The sequence below is a fragment of the Gigantopelta aegis genome, chromosome 6 (assembly GCF_016097555.1).
Source record: "Gigantopelta aegis isolate Gae_Host chromosome 6, Gae_host_genome, whole genome shotgun sequence".
Classification (NCBI taxonomy): Eukaryota; Metazoa; Mollusca; class Gastropoda; order Neomphalida; family Peltospiridae; genus Gigantopelta; species Gigantopelta aegis.
This window is the reverse complement of record NC_054704.1, coordinates 18,446,744-18,469,640: the sequence shown is the minus strand read 5'-3', so window position 1 is coordinate 18,469,640 and position 22,897 is coordinate 18,446,744. Positions and strand designations below refer to the sequence as shown.

At 33.8% G+C, this 22,897-nt stretch overlaps 2 protein-coding genes across 5 annotated transcripts in view; both read right to left on the bottom strand.

Moving 5' to 3' along the window:
• LOC121374081 (succinyl-CoA:3-ketoacid coenzyme A transferase 1, mitochondrial-like) overlaps positions 1-1,677 on the bottom strand; it is a 31,305-nt gene extending 29,628 nt beyond the window's left edge. For both annotated transcript variants that reach the window (XM_041500997.1, XM_041500996.1), the window contains exon 1: positions 1,254-1,677. In XM_041500997.1, coding sequence (XP_041356931.1) covers positions 1,254-1,334 — 81 coding nt within the window. In that variant the 5' untranslated portion in view covers positions 1,335-1,677. The remainder of the gene's footprint in view (positions 1-1,253) is intronic.
• A 1,528-nt stretch (positions 1,678-3,205) lies between these two features.
• On the bottom strand, positions 3,206-21,458 carry LOC121375738 (succinyl-CoA:3-ketoacid coenzyme A transferase 1, mitochondrial-like). 3 transcript variants are annotated; one of them, XR_005958352.1, is made up of 16 exons: positions 21,201-21,458; positions 18,506-18,611; positions 17,353-17,486; positions 16,249-16,341; positions 14,677-14,826; positions 13,193-13,299; positions 11,803-11,971; positions 11,336-11,447; positions 10,996-11,090; positions 7,535-7,656; positions 6,990-7,065; positions 6,604-6,693; positions 5,795-5,875; positions 5,098-5,199; positions 3,645-3,790; positions 3,206-3,567 (listed from the first exon to the last, which is right to left on the bottom strand). XR_005958352.1 is itself a non-coding variant. In XM_041503345.1 (15 exons), exons 1-15 carry the CDS (start codon positions 21,279-21,281, stop codon positions 3,749-3,751), a joined length of 1,560 nt encoding a protein of 519 aa, XP_041359279.1. In that variant the 5' UTR covers positions 21,282-21,458; the 3' UTR covers positions 3,206-3,748. The 3 variants fall into 3 exon arrangements, 2 of the variants coding, with proteins under 2 accessions (XP_041359279.1, XP_041359280.1); XM_041503345.1 differs by having other exon boundaries at positions 3,206-3,790; XM_041503346.1 differs by lacking the exon at positions 18,506-18,611 and having other exon boundaries at positions 3,206-3,790; positions 21,201-21,457.
• Positions 21,459-22,897: the final 1,439 nt, after the last annotated feature.

Here is a 22,897-nt window from a genome sequence, read left to right as displayed (position 1 = left end):
TGCATGAGAATTAAAAATTTGTATGTCCCATTTATCGGTTACGCAGAAATGAATCCAAGTAACCCATTTTCTTTTTGCGTAACCCGTTATATTCAAGCAAATGGTGCTCCTAATTTTGCACAAACAAAACATAGGTTACACAAAATTAGATTTGTGTGAGCAACACGTGAACGAAACGATAGTTTTCATACTTTTCAGAGGGCTGATTTTAAAACATTAAATAGTAGTTGCTAATCAATTTTCAGTTGACTAAAAATATTGCAAATCAAGATTTTGAAAACATGTTCCCTGACTCTTTGGCAATAATGAAATGCATACCCGTGTAGACAGAGCTACTTACTATTATGTAACTATACAAAAAGACTCCTATATTTTTTAATTTGCATCCAAAAGTACTGAAATCGAGAAAATCTGGATTAAAGGCAGAGTGTAACATATGATAAATTAATTGTCAATGGAAACGATTTTGAGATCGTGCCAGTTTACATATAAATCTGGTTTTGACAGATGCCGGTTTCAACAGAGTCCATCTGGACTGGTCATGGTGAACGAGAAATAGCCCAATGAGATCGATCCCATACCGATCGTGCATCAAGCAAGCGCTTTACCACTGGGCTTCATCCTACCCCTATATCACTTATGTGGTGTACTCAACGGAAAGAGTTCCTTATTTTCCCCACTATTGGGGTACTGGATTACGAAATATAAACATTATGTTGGTTTTATAAAACAAATTGTTTTAAAAGATATTGTATATAACTATCGCTAACCCTAACCCTAACCTTAAACTAATTCTAACAAATATTTCTTTAAAATTGTTATGGGGAAAATAAGGAACTCATGCCTTCATCATTTTGTGGAGGTTTTTTCAGACTGAATAGTTAGTATAGAAAAGTTACAGTTAAATGTTTCTAAAATCAATGTTTAATCCGATGGACTGTTTTTGTAAAATTTGTAGTCGCCCTTAGTCAATAATCGTCGCTACAGACAACTTAACTTTCAACCCTGACACACACTTATCTTGCGACATCAGCGATAAGTAGCAAATGTATACCTGCCTATTGAGCTCGTCTCTAGATAGCACCTTAAATTCATATTTATTTTAGATCATACGCAGTTATTTACTTTACTGAATTGTGAATAACTAACTGGTTTGAGACCCAGGTCACAGGTGACAGCCTATGTTTTCTATAAGCCTCGATTAATGCATCAGTAACATCGCTAGATAATGATAGTATGTGTACTATAATTACCGGACAAAGTCGGACTTGCAGTGACGAAACTTTACAAAATGAATATTGCAAAAATTTTCTTTTGAGAAAGGTTGCAGCCATTTCGTCACTCACTGGTACTCCGTCACTTTTTCCTCCGTTACAAAACCCAGTTGATTTGTGCTTTTTAAATCACCATCAAACCTTCCGCGCACCCCTGCAATTCCACACCTCTTCTACCGTTAACATTTCAGTTCAACACCACCACTGCCGTTTTTTCAACGAATTATGGAGATACCCGTAATGTTTTAGTAAAACATATACGACTTAAGGTCTCATTTTTCATATGACACAGAGAAACAGAGAGAGAGACGGACAGAGACGGAGACGGAGACGGAGACGGTTATGAATTTTCTAATTTCTAAAATGTGTATAGTATACCGGTTTAGATGGTTTCATTGTATTACTATTACTGGTATTATTATCTGTAGATCTAATTAAACTCAGTGTACATTATTGCTTGTTCAGATGGGGGGTTTTTTTCTAATAAAATGGTGAATATTCAATCTAATTATGTAGCGAGAGTATAATATTATTTTTTTTTTTAAACCAAATCCTGACAACAGAATTAATTTTGGAATAGTACAATGGCTCATGTCTGAAATGCAAATGAAAAAGAAAAACATGTGGTTTGATAACTTTGCAAATTAGATGTAAATTAATCGAGGTCACAGACACAGAACTACATTTATTGACCTTAAAGCAAATGTACAAGTCTACAGTAACACTCCATAATTGATGTATGCATTCATTCACAAGCAAAAACATTTCAATAGCAACTTTAGACTGAAAACTGTCCAGTATTCAGAAAACAAAAACTGTTAAACACTGGTTTATTTTTTATGCAAGGATATCCAAAATGATGTCATTCAAGTTTTGTCATTTCCATTCAAAAAGACACTGCGTCACATATTCTTACATCATGATCATTTGAATATCGTATAATGTCCAACAGGAATTAAAGTTGCATATAGTTTACAAAAGCATGTTGTATTAAGCTTGAGATTATATGAGAAAGATTAATCTCTATATATGTACATAGTACTACATACCTTCATATTCAGATATACCTACATCAAAACATATATCACACATAGCTGCAAAATATATGTTTATATGCAATGTTAATCTTAGAATAAATCTGTTTCTGTAACAATTAATAATCATAATGTGATTGGGGAATAAAAGACTCCATCATATGCGGTTACGAGGGATAGAAAAAGTACAGGTGGTGAAAATTTTGACCTGGGACAAGGCTCATTCATTTGGTAAATAGACCATTAGTTTACGTGAACAAAGATGGCATAACAAGTAACTTTTTTATTTGATAATTTTATCATAAATAAACTAAACTATCGTATTTGCTGTGTTTGTTTCATGTGTTAAATAAAATAAAATTTAACACTATAAATTAACAAGATAGCTTTTAAAATGAAGGTTTTAATAACAAAATATTAATTTAAAACTCTGTCTAATGACCTCATGTCACCATCTCACATTAATATGACATCATATTTTACCAACAACGTCATGTTAAACGCAAGTGCGTGATATGCCATGCAAGATAGAAATTTCTTACATGGCTTTCTTTCTGTTCCATATACCTGAGGATGAGAGAAAAAGAAATCTGCAAAGTACCAGTAATTGGTTGTGTCATAATATCATGCAGGAAATGTGGGTTATCCAAGTAACGTTTTTCACAAACACATATTGTTTATAAATGATATGTAACACACAAGGTTTGGATCATGCAGTAAAATCACACAACAACAAACTAGTTAGTAGTATCATTGTGAAATTTGATTTTATTATGTGCATAAAATAAATATATTTGTATCTAAAACAAATAAAACAAATATATTTGTGTATAAAACAAATATATTTGTCTATAAAATATAATGTAAATAACATATAACAATACTGTATATTTTAATATGAAATATAATGTAAATACATGTATAAAAAAAAAAATAATAATAATAAAATGTAGAAATATTAAATATGATGTAAAAATATAAATATGTAAAAATTACATTGCAAAATATAGTATAAAAGTTACATAGCAAAACCCAGGTTGACATTTAGAACCATGTATTGGTAATATATGCATACAGGTTCCAGTTCATGAATACTGAAAACATATATGTATATCAAAGTAGAAAAATAACGTACATATAATACAACATAACAACAACAACAACAACAAAAACACACCCCAAAACAAAAACAAATTGCAATATGAAACCTTAATACTTAACCGAATATGTACAATTTAATAAAAATAGGACCAAAAAAATAAAAAATTTTTTTAATAAATTACTAAATATAATAAATATTTACAATATATATTGTATATTATTAAAAAGATGTCTGAAATATACACTGATGTACATTGATATGCAACAGCGATACATTTGTTAGTAGCAAGTCTCAATAATAATGGTTTCCTCCCAAAGATGGGATTACAATGTTTGACTTCATACAGGCACTTGTTGCATTGGAATCAAGCTTGGTGAGACCTGCAACACAAATAAACATCTTTTAAATATTATTTATAACCATTATGTACCTGTATTTCTCATGCATTGTAATATAGTAATGTTGTTTGAATATGTATGTTAGAGAGGGCCTTGAAGAAGATCTTGTATTGAATGTGTTTATTTCACATCCAATAGCTGATGATTAAGTAAATGGGTTTATCCTCTAAAAATAAAGAATTTCATCATCATCATGATCATCAAATAACACTTTGTTAGGGTACCTTTTCAATTTTTGTTATACAATATATAAAAAATGAGTAGGACATTTATAAATATTGGTAAATAGGTGGTAGGTGGATGTATAAACTTCCATGAATGAATACTAAAATAATCTAGTGATTGTCTCAGATTTTTCTATATCTGAAATCATTAACCACTGATGTTGTTTAACACTGATAGTTGTATACGGCATGTGGAAGATACAGACCTACAAACACCTAGTCCGATGAGGCAGTAGAATTCTGGATAAACTGAGAGTAGCAAAATTATATTTGAGAGTAGCATAAACATATACAACAGTATGTCAATAGTTAAGCAATCCATGCCATACATGATCAATATTACTATTTCAGTACACTGACATCAATATTTAATCAAAAGCTGTCAACCACAAATGGACCAACAATATTATGCAGTATTAATTTGAACTCCACTTTCCACTTGGTGTAAATGGAGAACTCTCGGATCATAGATAACAATGGTGCTTTTACTGTGCAGTCGTCTATAAAAGGGGTAAGACACAGCCCAGTGGTACAGTGCTTGCCTGATGTGCAGTTCGTCTGAGACTGATCCCCATTGGCGGGCCCAGCTGCACCGCAACTGGTATATCAAAGGCCATGATTTGTGCTAACCTGTTTGTGGGATGGTGCATATAAAAGATTGCTTCTTACTAATAGAAACATGTACGAGGTTTTCTCTCCAAGACTATGTCAAAGTTACCAAATGTTTGATATACAACAGCTGTTGATTAATACATCAATATGCTATAGTGGTGTTGTTAAAGAAAACAAACTTTAACTTTTTTTGTCTATAAAAATCAACCCAATTTCATCTTCAGTAGCCTACCTCTTGCCCCAGATTGGTTCCCCAAATAACTGGTATGCAGTTCCAACCTGATCTTCAATATTTTTTTTGCAAACTGTCAATACATCCTCTATAAATGGTCAATACCCAAATATTGTGCTTTAATACTGATAATGTTTGGGCCTCTTTAGACTAGGCATTTGGTACAGAAAGTAGAGGGTGTTATGGTTCAAGTTCTGTTGAAGTTATTAAAAACATCTTACTGCAAATGGACTGCCAGTGGTTTTTAGAATTTCCTCCACGGTCACATCATCTGCAATTTCTATTAAAGTTAAACCAGTTCCATGGTTAATCTCAAAGACACCCTGTAAATATCAAATTAACAAAACTACTACAATGTTATTTTTAGACAACAGTATGATCATGGATTCAATATTTATGCAGAGTGGGACAAAGACAAATTTGGCTACACATTTTACACGAAATTTATTCTAATTGCTAAGCATATGTTTTAATCCAGCTTAAACTGTGTCAGTAAATTAGTTTTACTAACTGTTGGCAAGCTGAGTTGATACTTCTTATTAAAACACCATGGAATATTTCTGCAAGTGTTTAGATCTACAAAAGTAAGACAAGCCTGAAAACAAAATGACCAGAAATCCTCTAGCAAAGGACTGTAAGAGTTTATTATAAAGAAAGTGTAATAGCTAGTGTACTTCAACTCTGGTAAATCACAGAATTTGGATTTTAATATCTGTACGAGTTCAGTTTATAAATTGGTCCAAAATTACTGGTGGATACCAGTATTTAATTGACAATGAAATGTTGCATGTAAATTTGCATGGTTAAAGCAAAATTACTTTTGCAACTTTTTTTTAGGCCAAATTAAAAATCCTTTTGCAAATATATTTTTTTCAAAAACTGAAAACTAGGTTTTAATATATTATTATGTCACCGCACCTTTTCTGTAATTATCATGTTCACACAGCGTGATCCTGTCAAGGGGTAAGTACAGTTGGTCAAAATTTTCGGTTTGCCTGCCTAAAAAGAAAAAGAACAACAAGTTATTATATACATGTAATGCTACAATAATAATCATAATTGGATGTTTTGGACTGCAATAAAAGAGATCACTTTTATCAGTCCATACTTTGAAAAGTTAAGTTTTCATTCATTTTGAATAGGACAAATATTGATAATTAAGCTTAGAAGCCAAAGTGTCGTATAAACAGAATACTATAAAAGTTTTTGATAGATTATAATTTTTAGGAAACAAGTGAACTTCCCATGAATGCACTGAATGAAAGGAGGTCCGATACCATGGAAAGTTTGCAAGATTTGTAAAAATTTTATCTGGCAAAAAACAGCGTGATATTTTATTTATTACCCACAATCAAATAATGTATAATCTGACCATTACTTCCAACACTCAAAGAGACATGCCTATGCACACAGTCGAGACCTGGGGAAATTATATCACTTGCTGAAATTACAACACGTAGCAACTAATGTGGGGTGTGGAAACAATTGACTTTTGGTAAAAAAATATTTCTGCTAACATATTTGAAGTGACACACAAATACAAATCTTGATCTAACAAATCCAGATATGGATGTCAAATTTTATACAGTAACTACAATAAAGGGTTCGATGACATGACTGCCAACAGATCTTAGTCATATTTACATGATAGGCACCGTTCAGTGGAGAAACACAAATGTATATTAGCAACAACAACAATTTTTTTGATAGGCCTTGCGACTACATACTTTTGTTTCATGTTCCATGGTGACGATCACCTTAGTTTTGTCGCTCGAGACAAGATCCATGGCACCTCCCATTCCTTTCACCATCTTACCCTGTGTAAAACACACAAAGAAAACAAAGATGCTTAGATAACTTGACTTGAAGAATCAAACATGGTCTGGACTTACCTACTTAAAACTTGAATGTGTCTGGATTTGGGGGCACAATCTCTACCTTTATTTATATAGAGTTGGACAAAAAACTTACATTTTTGTGCCCAGCCCCCCCCCCCAAAATCCAGGTTCCTACATGCCATAATAAACAAACTGACCAATAGCTCATTTTCATTTTAAAGTCATTAGTGAATGATGAATGATGAACAAGAATGATGATTAGTAAGTTAACTCACAGGAATCATGTAGTTAGCGATATCCCCATACTGAGACACCTGCATAGCACCTAGAATTGTGGTATTCATGTGGCCCCTGAAATAAAAATGTATTCGTCTATCACTATTTACCAGCACTTTGTAGGTATTTTATGTTATGAAAATTAATATATAATTACATGGATTACAAAGGGAGCTCTGTGGTCGTGGTCAATCAAACTGAAGACAATGGTTGAAATCCTATCATGACTGGCTCACAATTTCACTTATCCATCACACTCTACCTATTTTTTCAATTCCTTCTGCAAACGTAATCTGTTTTTAATTAAGAACAATTACATATCTTTTCTTCAGTTTAAAAAACACCTTTTAATATATAAAAGTCACATACTTAGAGCTGCTAACACCCTCACAGTCTGTCATCCTTATTTCTCTTGGTATGGCAATTAAAACTCACCCTTAAGTTACCACAGAACTCTTTGTAGTCTACTTCAATATTTTTTTTCATTTTGAAAACTCACCATAGAAACTTTTTGAAAGTCACTCTATACTACTTTGAAACTCACCCTCTCACCATTCCAAATGAATCGTCACTAGAAAAGTAAGAGCTTCCTGGAATAGCTGTCACAGTTTGTTTACCCGCATTGATCAGATCTGCATCTTCCTCTCCTGGTTCTGGAAATGGACCCTGAACAAAACAACAACAAAAATGTAATGTTACTTAAGGTTTATTTATTTTTTTATGTTTTCTTGTTAAAATTTTCCTACATGTGTACAACGAAAATAGTGTATTTTATGGTGTTACTAATACACTTAATAACATTTACAGGTATGTATCATGAAAATGGCCAATAATAATATTGAATGCTTTCCTTAATTCTGGTGCTGCATGTCTGCAATAACATTCTGTCAAGAGTAAGAAATTAATACCCACAAACCAAATTAGTAAGCTATCATCACATTGATTGCATTCATTTATAGTTAAAATTTGTGCATATATCCAATTAAGGTTTAAGAACGCTTTCCTTGACACACACCTAATCTATCTGGACTGTCTACCCAGGACAGTGGGTTAGTGGTTAGTGAGAAAAAAGTTGGCGTAGTGGCCTTACACCTGTTTACAGTCGGTAAACTCACACTGGTTAGGAGCTGGTACTGGGAAGCAAACTCAGTACCTACCAGCCTTAAGTTCTATGGCTTAACCACTACACCAACGAGGCCAATAATATCATCACATTATGAAGAAGACTTTTTTTAAATACTTTATAGAGTTTGGTGAAACACAGCACCAGATCATTGGTAGCACACAAAGCTATTACCATTTTGCTCCACATTGTCAATATGCCACCTGTAATATTTTTAATTAATTTTTTTTTTTTAAATCCCAGTTCCCTTTTCTTTCTCTCCTTTGAATTTCATCTCATTTCTTCCCAATCTGGCAACACTTCCTATATTTCAACTTCTTTCGTTGTCCACCTCCACATCCCAGTCCTTGTCTCTCCAACCGCGACATGTGCTAGTCTCATGTGGTTTCAGCCATCTCTCATATTAATTTCAGTCATATCAAAGTAAGATAGTTTTAAAAAATATAATTAAAAATTGTTTTACTGTAGCTTATGGTGCTATGATTTAAAAATTAAAGCATTAAGTTAAAACACTTAATACTAAATGAACTTGTTACTTGAGCTTATAATATATAAAACCAAACTATAAGTAACAATTATGCAGCCAAATGCAAAGAATAGTATCTGAAATCAATTAAAGGCGCTCTGTCACGGATGGTTGACCTAATTAATGACCTAACAAAATATTATCTGAAAATATATACATTTGATTTGTCGCTAAAAGTACTTTATTTAACCATCTACATAATTACCATAACTCACATATTACTGATATTTTGTAAAACTAATTGAATTATGTCAACGGTCCATAATTCGGAGAAAAATAACAGCTATTTGGAGAGCAGGGGTATGACGTATTATTTTGAGTCACGTGACAGGCATCCTTCTAATAACCGCAGTGTCAAAATGATTTACCAAGCTCATGTAACGAGAACGCTTCACCGTCCTCTGCGACATAGGGTAAATAGAAGAAAAAAAAACCCAATGATATAAGATATTAAAAATTAATAAAAACATGTACTGAATGATAATAAGCTTATACATTAATTTATTTTAGTAACAGAAGCCTGGCTGGTTAGGCCTTTGCATCTATAGGTAAATTTATCGTCAGTTGTATGCAAAAACCTCTAAACATTATAATCACAAACATCTTCATTTTCCACCTTGTCAAATATATTTTATGCAAAATATGCCATAACAGCTGACTTGGGATAGGAATTGTTACATTTTAAAAGAATGCTCTGAACCAGACGGTCTTTATATACGATGTGACTATATATACAATGACCGTGTATATAGCCTCCGCTAACGAGGGCTGGCTATATTCACAGCAAAAATGTATATAGGCGATAAATAAGTATTTGATTAATCCATATTACCGGACCATCTGGAACAGGAGGAATACATACCAAGACAGTGTGTTTTCTGAATAGGGGAGATGGGAGGGGGGGGGGGGGGGGGGGGGGGGGGGGGGTGGGCGGGGGGGGGTGGGGGGGAAGGGTAGGGGGGGGGGGGGGGGGGGGGGGGGTGTGGGGGGGGGGGGGAATATGAATCTATGAATAGCATAATACTGCCCCTACAACACTAAAAAAAAATTAAATAATAACAAATAAACAAATAAAAATTACAAATGATCAGCTGCTGAGGTACATTATTTGAAAGAGAAACTAATTTCGGACAGTACACAAACTAACAACAGGGTTTGAACTTAATAATTTTTCTCTGATTGCAATTTTGAGGCTCCTTATGTAAAATTTTAAAAACGTTAATTTTACCGCAAATAAATATTACTAAAATGTTATTTTGCTGTATTTAGTCATATTTCAAAAGCGCAAAATTGCAAGGGACAATAAAACTCAAAAGACATATTTTTATACCAGTAATGTTGAGACTACTCCCGGATCCCCCGCTAAATTTATGTAATGTTTCTGTAACAACCGCCCCCATCCACCCCACCGCGATGTGATTTTACCATTATAATACATGTAATAATAATAACAACAACAACAACATTATTATTATTAGTCTACTTCTACCTTTTTGAAGTGGATGGGGCAGTGTTTTATCGTGTGTGTGTGTGTGTGTGTGTGTGTGTGTGTGTCTATAAAAATGCACGATTAATGTGCATGCACACATGCACAAACGGCAGGCTGAACTTGTCCCTGCACGTAGAACTGGATTCAACTGGGTTAAGTAATAATTAAGCCAACTTTTAGACGGCAAAACATGCGACAGTAGGCCCCTATACTGTTTTGTTTTGTTGTTTGTTTGTTTGTTTATTTTGTTTGTTTGTTTTTTGTTTTTTTGTTTTTTTACATTGTACATTAAACTGAATGACCACTTTGCAAATCAGTCAAAATAATTTGCAAATGTTCAACGAAAAACGACTGGCTGGTCGTATGCCACATTTGTGACGCTGGAAAACATGTTATCCATTTTCGAACCAAGCACTATAGCGTTCTAACCATCTAGACTCTCTCCCCTGCTAAATTCCATGTTCCGACTGTTTATTATTTTATTTCAGGTATTCGCAGTTATTTTCTTCATGAAATAATATATTTTAAAAATTATTTTATTATATAGCCGGCCCTCATTTGCCAAGTCTCGGCAGTCGTTTATATAAAATTCTAAAATATATTATACGGTTGTCGTATATACAGCCTCATCACTACAAGTCTGTTTTGCCGTATTTTTATGACTTTTCACAAGAAGACTTCCAAATTTTAAAAATGAAGCGAGTCATGGAATTCCCTCGATCGTAGTTCAATTAAAATGTTTTGGATCCAACAATAACTAAGTTTGGTATTCCAAATGAATGTAATTTCCATTTATAATCCAAATTTAGAGAAATAAGGCCCACTAAATCCGTGATTGAGCGCCTTTAATAAACTATATGTACTTACCAATCCCAACATGCCATTTTCACTATGGAGGGTAACACTGATCCCTTTAGGGATATAGTTACTGGCCATTATGGGTATACCAATGCCAAGATTTGCTGTTTTGAAATGTAAGGATTTTCAAACCAGATGAGATGTTAACTAACAACAAAGGCATCTTAAAATATGTCTGTATCGATTTTAAAAGTTACAGTTGTTTTATCATTTTGATTTTCTGAATGTGGGGACAAACCCCTCCCCAAAACAAATCGGCACTTATAACATTATTTTTTCTGTTCTACTATCGAAGCTATTGAACACCATGGCTATATCATGAATAGCTTTATTATTTGTACAAGGATACCATACATTCCATCCTTCAACTCAAGGGCAGCTCGTTTGATGATTCTCTCCCGCTTTGATGAAGAACCATCAATTGTCACATTCTTGTCTGTTCTGTGACTCACTGTTAACTTCTGAAGAAAATAACAAAAACACCCAACCCCAAGGTAAGTGTCAAAACTGCAATAAAGAATTCTTTTAAAGCTGAAATACCAAAAATATTTTATTATTTAATCATTTAGAAATTAAGTTTCTTCAGTATCTTTCATCTGAAATCATTAATCTAGGTCACATTATTATTATTTCTTCTATTGCAGTTTTCATCTCCAATAATAAAACTTTGCATATAAAACACAATGTGTTGACAAGGTACCCATTATGTTTAAATGTTAAGTACAGGAATAACTGTCACGCTATGTATATGTTCAAAATAGTGTTAAAAATATTCAGTAAATTTAATATTGAATTAATGTTTTGAGAATCAATTACCTCTATTCTTTTTTTAACATTTGGTGCCTTAACAACACGCTGTACAAACAGGTGAGGCACATGGACCTCCTCTCCAGGTATATCCCCGATCTCGACGATTTCATCGACTTCTGCAATGGTGATTTTTGCAGCTTTACACATGGGTGGGTTGAAATTCCTTGCCGTTCGTCTGTAGAGAATGAAGAGCTGTCTCAGAGTTGCATGATGACCAAAAATATTTATTAATTTTCCTTGTAAATTAGCAGAAGAAATGTGAATATTAATTTAGTTTTCTTTAATTTATTTAAAATTATTCAGGTTGAATCCAATTAGATTTTGTATATTAAAATTATCAATGCTTTGTGAAAATTTTATGCCCATTTTGACAATAAATTCACCAAATTAATTTTATCATGAAAAATAAATATATATTAAAATATTTGTTTGTTTTGCTGTTCAGTATATTATACCTGTAATTACGTGTCCACAAAAAATATTTCCAAATAATATTATTTATCACACATTAGCTAGCATATCCAGTGTAATCAAAGTATGTGATATTTTTCAGATCACATACTTTCATAATTTGATAACTTTGCATATTAGAGGACATGGCACTACGTTTATTGACAATTAAGCAAATGTACTACAGTGACACTCCATAACTGATGTATGCATTCAAAGTCATCATTCAAAAACATTTCAATAGCAACCTTACACTGAAAGCTGTCCACAATTCAGAAAACTAAAAATGTTAAGCACTAGTTCATTTTATGTAAGGATATCCAAAATGACATCAATCATGTTTGATGTCATTTCCATTCAAAAAGACACTGCATCACATATTCTTATTCTTACATCATTTGAATATCTAGTATTGGCTGACTGGTATTAAAGTTTTGTGTACAGTTTACAAAAACAAGTTGTATTAAGCTTGAAATTATATGACAGAGAGATTATTACCCTTGTGTGTATCAGTATCGTCATTATCATATATTAGGAATAAAAATAATGTATTATACTTGCCAGAGGCTTGCATAATGCAATTTTTATTTCAATATATATTTATATTTTCTGGTAAAATGCCATAAGGGTGACTGCCAAGTTAACAATCTGAAATCTCCATACTGACAAAGAACTGGCTGCTATTTTATTTTGCCAAATATTCTTAATGAAACCAGTTTATCTAATAATGTGAAGAACAAAACCTCTGTCTGCATTTCTCAATTAGTCTCCTCACAGCCATGACTCAATAAATGCTGCATCAGTTAGATATACGAGTTGAAAAGTTAATAACTAGAACAGTAAAACACTGGATCACAGAGTAGAACTGATCAAATAATCTGTACCACATCAACATCAAACAACCGAAACAACCACAGACAAAAATAAAATTGTCAATTAAATTAACCTGAAAGTTAAATTGCCTGCTTTGTCAGCCTTCCAAGCTTTGATCAATGCAAATTCTCCTGTAATGGCTTTCTCCATTATGAAGTTACGCCCATCAAATTTATAAGTCTGCAATAAAGAAATCAATGTACATGTACATTGAGATATCAGTTTGTAGGCAAATTTGCCCTGAAACATTTTGGAAAATATACCTTTATAATAATATATCAAAGAACGAATAAACTAAAATTAAATATCTACTATAAAAGGAAGGAATGAATATTTTATTTAACGATGCACTCAACACATTTTAATTGTATGTATGTATGTATGTATGTATTAAATATATTTATATAGTTATTATTATGTTGTAATTATCTAAAAAAAGACATTTGTGTATCAACTAATAGAAATTAGATTTTTGTCAATGTACGGTTAAAAGGCAGATACATGTTTCTGTGAAAAGAGGTCTGGGCCCATATTTTCGAAGCAATCTTATCCTACGAAATTGTAAAAATCATTGTAAGCTATGACGTCACACCCTACGATGGTTTTACGATTTCGTAGGGCTATGTAAGCTTCGAAAATATGGGCCCTGGAACCTGGAGGTTTGGGGGTGTGGGGAGTTAATGTGTTGACTGGAATACTGGTCGGCCTATACTAAATATGTGTGAGGGACAAGGTTGGTAGTACGCAATTCATATTCCAATTGAGATTTATGAATCATATATACCCATCTATGTTTTAAAAATAAACAAACATACAGGTGTTTTTAAGTCTGAAAAAAGTACATATATGGTCATAATTATAAACTCGACTCGTTATTTCGAGATACATTTTTGTGTTACTCCCATGCCCAAACTTCTAAAATGCATGATTTTTGGTGTATTGTTAACAATCTTCATAATCTTATAAACTACACGTAAGCGGGACTTGGCAGATATGACACATATATATTTATGGAAACTTTGCTTATCAACTCTTTCAAAAACCTGGTGCATGAATACTGAACCTCATTACAGCTACATAGTTTGCACTCCTGGATGAAAAAAATCAAATGTGATTTTAAAAATAACTCCTTAGCTAATGAAAAGCTTGAGCATTTTTTAAATTCCACATAATTAGCCTTCACATATAGATCTATGTAAAAAACCAAAACAACCACCCCCTCCCAATTCTTTTCACAATAGGTTTAACATGGGAGCTACCAAAAGAGATGTTTACGTTTAGTTTTTTTCATCTTGAAACAAATTTTATATAAAATTTTCTACTGAAATTAGTTTCCGGCATACTTCGTAATTCACCCGAATCATTTTGTATACCCTCGGCATAATCCCGAATGTTTTTAAATTCTTTTCAAATCACTGGCATGATTTTGCAAGTAAGGTTTTGATTGGTCGAATGAGAGGTAAACTGGACATGAGCTCCAACGGGGTGCTGTTAGATCCACAGGTAATAGTAATTAACCAGTGGAGCTAATTTTAATTAGATTGCAAGTTTGATTACCTCACGTGGCTTACTCGCTATAGCGATTTTTCCATCTGCAGTGTACTTGATTGGTGCTCCACCCCTTTGGACCAGAGTTCCATAACCAGTCGGAGTGAAGAATGCTGGGACACCATATCCACCAGCCCGGATTTTCTCTGCCAAAGTTCCCTTAATAACACACATACAAAGTAACTTCTATATATTAAAACTATTAATATTGAAAAATAACACAAATGAACCTTTGTGAGTTCTGCATCTTTCACCTATAATCTTTATTTTACAAAACCAGTTATCTAATGTCATGATGATACAGCTGTTTTTGAGACCATGTGATGCCCTGAACTGGTGGCAAAAAAAGGAATAATATCATTTGTTTGCAAGGATCCCTGAAGTGCCCAGAAGAGGAAGAAAACCAAAAAAAGTTCATTTTGTTTAACGACACCAGTAGAGCACATTGATTTCTTAATGATTGGCTACTGGATGTCAAACATTTGATAATTTTGACATATAGTCTTAGAGAGGAAACCCACTACAATTCTCCATTAGTAGCAAGGCATCTTTTATATACATGATCACACATACAAGATAGCACATACCACAGCATTTGTAGAAGAAAACATGGTCAATAATTATAGTATATTAAACAAGCTTCCATTTCATTTCATGTCCAGAGTGAAATAATTTTCAATTCTCACAAGCTTCAGTGAGTAACAATGAAAATTATTTCACAAGGGACATAAACATGATATAAAATGGTAGTGACTTTAATATCCTATTTATTACCCATAATCCATTTTAATTTATATCATTCAACTTGTTTGGTTAATATTTCTGAAAAGGTGTAGTGCGCCAATCGATGACATCATCATGTGACGTCAAAGTGTTACGTCCCACTTGGTGTTTTAGTGGGACGTACCATTTTGATATGTACCAAGATATTTTTAACCACACGAGTAATAAAAAGGATCCTAACGTTTTTTTTCTGAACAAGCAAACAGGATAGTCTTTTTGGGTAAGGTATTCCATGTCACTTATTCATTAATCTGTGTAATCTTCAACTAGTGTTTTTGTATTCATGGTCAGCATGATCACAAATATTGACCTTCTTGCTACAAGCCCATTAACCTGCGGACATTTGGACAGTTATAGCCGCTCTCTCAGCCATGGAAAGATCTATATCAAAATCGTTCAGTGGAAGCCTACCATGCAGTAGTCAAAGATTCCCACTCTAATACAACAGTGTTCCTCTGTTTGACATTAAATACATTTACATTGGTAATTTTTAAGTAACTGAAAGCTTGTAAAATGTGTGGCATCCATCAGTGTTTCTCTCCCTCCTCTCTTCATCCATTCCTGCCTCCCTCCCTGCCTCTGTATCCATCCATCTATCCAAATCCACCCACCCACCCAACTCTGAACCACCCACCAATCCACCCATTCCCCAATTCATCGACCCACCCATTCATTAATTCATCCATCCATCCATCTAGCCACCTACCTACCCACCCACCCATATCCATCCATCCATCCATCCAGTCACATCATGTACTATATACTTCAGTATGAAACAAATAATAAAATAGAACTGACCTGTGGAGTTAATTCAATCTCCAGTTCACCAGCCAGATACAGCCGCTCACATACGTCATTTTCACCAATATAGGACGAAATCATTCGTTTAACCTATTGGCATAACAATTACTATATTTTAAATTTAAAAAACAAAAGTGAAGATGAGAGGTTTCACTATGATCTATAAAGGGAATTTTTAGTAAGTTATCCCACCATTACACTCGGATCAAACCAAAGTTACTCTGTAAAGCAACAATGAGATTTATCCATTGTATTTTATCCACATCTGCTTCCACACACGCTATCCACTGTCAATTTGTATCAACATACCTGTCACTTGTTTGAGCAAAACTGGAATTTTGTTCAGGGGTTGGAAGTCAAAAACAAAAAAATTCTCATGATTATTTGCCACATGTTTAAAGTTATGCAACCCAAACACAACATTATAATAATGATGGTGACATTCTGGTTTCAAAAAAAGAAGGTAAAAAAACAAAACAAATGTTGATTAGAAGATGGTGGGTACACCATATTAGCATACAATGCAATATGTATACACACACCCCTAATTTTATGGACCTATTAGTTGTTAACAATACATGTTTTACAATGTACATATATGTAATTGTTATTATTTTTGTACCTGCTCCTTGTGAGTGTTTTATACCATAAAATTGAACTGAACTGAATAACCCCAAGAAACTTCTGACACCTTCGCCTTTACATAAATAATGTTCACATAGGACCCAATTCTCTTCCATCCTATTTCATGCAAAAGATCCAGCACTTATATCTATATTTATAAATGTTAAAAAACAGTTAAAATATAATTATAATTACAAACTACCCACCTTTATACGATTTACCTTAATCTAACTGGACAGTGTTACTAAAAAACTGAATGTTATCTTTCGATATACCTCAGAAAATGATGTCATTATGTCAAATGGGACGCCATCATGTAAAACAGGTCATGAAAAGGATGCTAAAAAACGATTTATGTGTATTTTAACTAAATAAGTTGTGTTGTTTGTAATTATAAAAATTGTTTGACATTTAGTGAATACAGTATGTGTTAAAAACAATTATTGATACTAATAAATGTGCATAAATACACTCAACCTGTTTGTGTTCCATCAAGAGACCTAGGGCTGAGTTACCAATTCCAGCATTGCTGCTCACTAGGGTTAAATCCTTCACTTTGGATCTCAGCAGACCAGCAAGCAGGTTCTCGGGCATTCCACACAAACCAAAACCTGGAGAAAAACCAACAAAATATAAATTTATCAAAAAGAAACTAATTTAAGGGTTTAAACTAAATAAAAACTACTGCTAAGAAAATGAAATAGACAATCTATTTTTATGTTGTTGTTTTTTTGTTTTGTTTTTGTTTTTTTTGTTTTTTTATGTAATTATTTAATTAATTTTAATTAGTTCATTGCAGATGTAAATATATGAATTTACTAACAGAAAAGTGTTTTGATGGCAAATCTTTAGTGGATGACCAACATAATTTGGTGCATTCAATTGATGCAAAAACTTTGTAATGTTGCCAACAATCTGCCGTCTTCATGCAATTCATCTTTCTGTGAACTTGCCAATTTTGTGGATTCACTGATTTTATAACTTTTGTTAGGATGTGATAAGACAGGAATCTAGTCATACTGAACACAACATCTGTTTACATAGGGGATAAGCACATTACAATTCTGATGTTCTCAATTTATTTATGCAAAGATTATGCATGGGATAGATTCATTTGTAGTTAGGGGGTAAAGTTCTTGTCTAATGCAGTCAGTCTAGGATCGATCCCCATCGATGGGCCCATCGGCTATTTCTTGTTCCAATCAGTGCACCACAACTGGTATATCAAAGGCTGTGGTATCTGCTATCCTGTTTATGGAATGGTGCATATAAAAGATCACTTGCGACTAATGGAAAAATGTTGCAGGTTTCCTCTCTAAGACTCTATGTCAGAATTACCAAATGTTTGGCATCCAATAGCCGATGATTAATAAATCAATGTGCTCTACTGATGTGAATAAACAAAACATAACTTTTCATTTGTACATGTAGTTATACATTACAAATAAATGTAAAACTAGCAAAATATAAAACTTGTCATTATGATAATAGCACATTTAAAATATCATTAAAGGTAAATTTATACTGACAAAACTATGTCCATGTTCAAAGCTACTTTTAAAACATTAAATACATAGCATTTAGTATAAAACAAACACTGAATATGCATACAAGGACCAATACAACTTGCCTCCAATTAGCACCTTAGCACCACTAGGTATGTCTTTAATAGCCTCATCAATATCATTGTAAAACTTTATATTCTTTTTTGAACTGGTACTGAACTTGCAAAATGCCTACAAAAAAAGAAACATATTCAAAAGATAATTAAAACTGTTATAAGCTAAACAGTATTGAAAATTGAATTTTTGCTTCTCACGTTTTATTAATTATTAATACTGGTAATGTACTAGGGGATTCTCAAAAACAGAGAGCAAGTAACAAATGGCAGAAACAAGGGAATGAGTCCACTGCTGTCACATACACTTTTCTTCACTGCTGTCACATAGGCTTTTCTTCACTGCTGTCACATAGGCTTTTCTTCACTGCTGTCACACAGGCTTTTCTTCACTGCTGTCACATAGGCTTCAGTGGCGTAGCGTGGGTTGCCAGCGCCCGGGGCAAGTCAAGTATTGCGCCCCCTAACCAGTGGACCGTTAACACTCCCCGAGTCCCTTCTACCAGTGCAGAATTTTGCACTCGGGACAAGCGCACAAGTGTAGCACTTTTCAACAGACAAGATAGTCTTTAAAAAAAATCGGTTCATCTAGGAGGATCGATCCTGTGTTCCACTGCACCTCAGGCAAATTACCTACCTCTGATATGCATCCAGTTTCAAGTAGAAACAAACATAATGGAAATAAAAAGTAACAATTTTAACACAACTATTGGCTAAATTCAGAATATTGTGAGATAATGTATGGAATTTAATGCCAAGCATCTAGTATTGATGAACATTTGACCCATGTGCTATTTTTATTTCAGACTAACTACACTAGCAGTTTGATATGGATTCCATGTAGATGTTCATTAGTAGATCCAGGAGTCCCGTGATTTTCACCACCCATTTGAAGTGCCATATGTAACTCTCTTTTTTTCCCCTTCTTTTTTTTAATTCATCATTGTAAAGCGAACATACAACACTAAATTGTCCTAAAAAGCCTTTAAGGCATCTCAAACTGCCCTTTTAAAAATTTTGTGACACCCCCACCCCAACCCCACACACCATTACAAAATCCTGGGTTCACCCCCAACACCCTAATAAAAACTATAAACAGGTGCGTAAATGATGTTTGTTTATTTTATTAACTTTAAAAAATATATATTATTATGAATTATATTAACAATGTGGAGTCTTAATGTAAACGATGTTTGTTTACTTCATTAACTTATGAATTTTTTTTAAATTATAAATTATATTAACAATGTGCAGTTAACGTAACTTGCACATAGGCCTATGCGTTATTGGAAGTGTATACATGTACGATCAGACGTGAAGCTGAATCAGATGGTATCGAGCGGCCGACGGTACTCAAGCGGAAATACAAAACAAGCCAGCAACAAATCACACACTCCATTTACCTAGCTGTGTCTTGTTATCTTGTTTTCACACTGATATGACTACTACTAATTAATATAATTATTATTATTATAGTAGGCCTACAGGTCAGATCAATGTTGCTTTCTACTGCTACCACATACAGAGAGGCACTTCAATATAATGATTTGATTGACATTAAATGTAGTGTTTTTCTGTTTCTTCAGCATTTTTTTTATTTTTTTTAATAAACATACATACTAAAATACACAGCATCAACAAATTCCAGAAAATACGTGCCAAATGGGAATCCCCCCTCCAACTTGCAGCAGCAACATGCGGCTCACAAATCGCGCCTGCGTGCTGATAGTTCATTCGACTGCCGTCCGCGTTGGGGTGTGTTGTATAAATAAAGTTTGTTTTGTTTAACGACACCACTGGAGCACGTTGATTTATTAATCATCAGCTATTGGATGTCAAACATTTGGTAATTTAACATATAGTATTAGAGGAAACCCGCTTGGCTACATTTTTGTTTTATTGGTAGCAATTAAGATATCTTTTATATGCACTATCCATACACAACACGATTCTTAACCCACAGGTTCGCATAGAGTGATGATGATGATGATGATGACGACGATGATGACAATGATTAACAATCAGTATTGACATAAACGTACGAGACAGGGGGCAAATCCTTAAATTCGGGTAAAAATTATATAGTCCAGTTAAATCAAGGTTTGACCCGCAACTAATTGCAACAGTAATAATTTTTACGAGAAATTACTCCAAGTGTTTAGAAACAATATATCAAAAATATCAGAAAATATCGGTGGGAGAACATGCTTAATATATAATAATAATAGCAAGACACTTAGCCTATTAAGTGCAGTGAATTATCAAGGACCCATGCTATTTTATTTGTGTCACTATGAAGGCTAAGCATTGCATACAATAGTTAGTATGGGTGTAATGTCCTTTATTTCTATCACTATGGTGCTACTGTGCAGAACTGCTACTGGGAGGTGTGCTGGGGAGGGGGGAATGGACCGTGGGGGGGGGGGGAGAGGGTTGTCTTAGATAACGTTACAACACGTTTTTAAAATAAATAAAGTTTGCGTGTCTCAATACTCGCTGAGAACAGTGTTTTTGTGGCTTTAGAATAGAACACGTTTGCGTCTTGAAATTGTCAGTGAAATGATGTTACAGTTACACACTACACAGAGTCTGACAAAACCAACGTTCAGCGGTGACGTTTGCGTTACAAAAAAGGGGGGGATAACAGATCTTGGATGAATGACTTAACTTGGTTATATAATTGTACTATTCATTTGTTATATACTACCGGACAAAGTCGAACATGCTGCAACGAAACTCTACAAAATGCATATTGCAAAAGTTTTCTGTTGAAAACGGTTGCAGCCATTTCCCCGTCTGATCTTGTGTTATGATGCGTTCGGGTGTGCTCGGATATTTTCCGAGCTGTAAACCCGCGTTTGGGTGTACTGTTGTAGGTTCCGGTTCCGTCACTGAGTTTAGCTGTTTTTAGGCGACTTATATTTGAATCTTTAAACAAAAAAATTATAAAACACCTACAATTAAATTTATTACATTTAAAATTACCGATGTTTGAAATGTTTTGTAAATTATTAATGACGTCATTAATTGAAATGGCGCGAAAATAGTCTCCCGCCATTTTTTCCTTATTCCTCATAGACCGGCTTCAGAATGAGCTAAGTGCTATCTAGAGAGGACATAATATATAAAGCTGCATTTTGGTATTCTTTATCATAATGTAACCCCCCACCCCACCCCCACCCCACCAAAAAAACCCAACTAAATAATAATAATTAAAATATCCATCAACAAAAGGTTTTTATATCCAGATGTGAGCGAAGCCGATAAAATGGTGACCTCCCTTTTGATGATAAACATAAATGTCTTTAATGTGCCATCATGTTAGACCAGCTTCAGTATAATGCCACCCAGAGAGGACATTATGTGGATATTTATTTTTGTAATATGTAATGTTTTTTGGGTTTTGTTTTGTTTTTTAAACGAGCTTTTGATGGTGGGTGCGAATAATACCGGGTTAAAGTATTGAACATCTCTCCATAAATCTTGCCGGTTACTAACTATTAGTACAGCAGATAACTGAGATAACCTTTCAAATGATGACACAATCATGCAACTTGGCACGGATTAACTCTCTGGAGCACTTTAAATCCAATCAATGAAATTCTTGATATTTCAATATAGCGACCATTTTTCAAGATATAGGCCTACAAACTATGACAGCCGATTTAATTAATAATCATATTTGGATCCTGGGAATGATACGTGTACATTATTATCTGTTCTTAAATAAAGACAGAAAAATAGGGTTAGGCATAAAGTGGGCCTTTTGTGAACATCCTTCTCAAGAGGCACCCCTCCCCTCTCTTCACAAGACGCACCCCATCATATTTTGTATTACTCCAATGGTTACAAAAGGCCCACTCTAGGCTCTCACCTCTTAAACAACACTTAACTCTTATTAGACTACAGTAACCAACATGTGTTATTGTAAATTTATGTAACGATAAAAATGTGTAACATTTAACGTTTCCTGGTCGTAGGCCTATACTTATAACTACATTTGCGATTTAACAATAGAAGTCACAAACAGAAAACACATTGCCACATGCTTCATGACTGGCACTGTAGTCAATCTTCTGTCCTTACAATCTTCATACCCCTAACCTACCTTTGCTCCACCACATGTTCGGACTCTTGTCCGAGCAGAGAACCCACCTCTGGTGACTAATTTTCTTTTAGCCTTATCCTTTTTCCTACTAAAATGTCAGTGTAGATATATAGATGGCACGGCATTAGGTCTACATACATCTGGTAGACATTTGTCTGTAATAGAGGCTACGTTACAAACAAACTTTAATCTTAGATGCCGTAAACTCTTGGTGCATTGATAATAATATATTTATAAACCCATCTAAAGCTACATGTATGTTAAATGGTACACAGCAAAATGTGGGCCAAACTGGT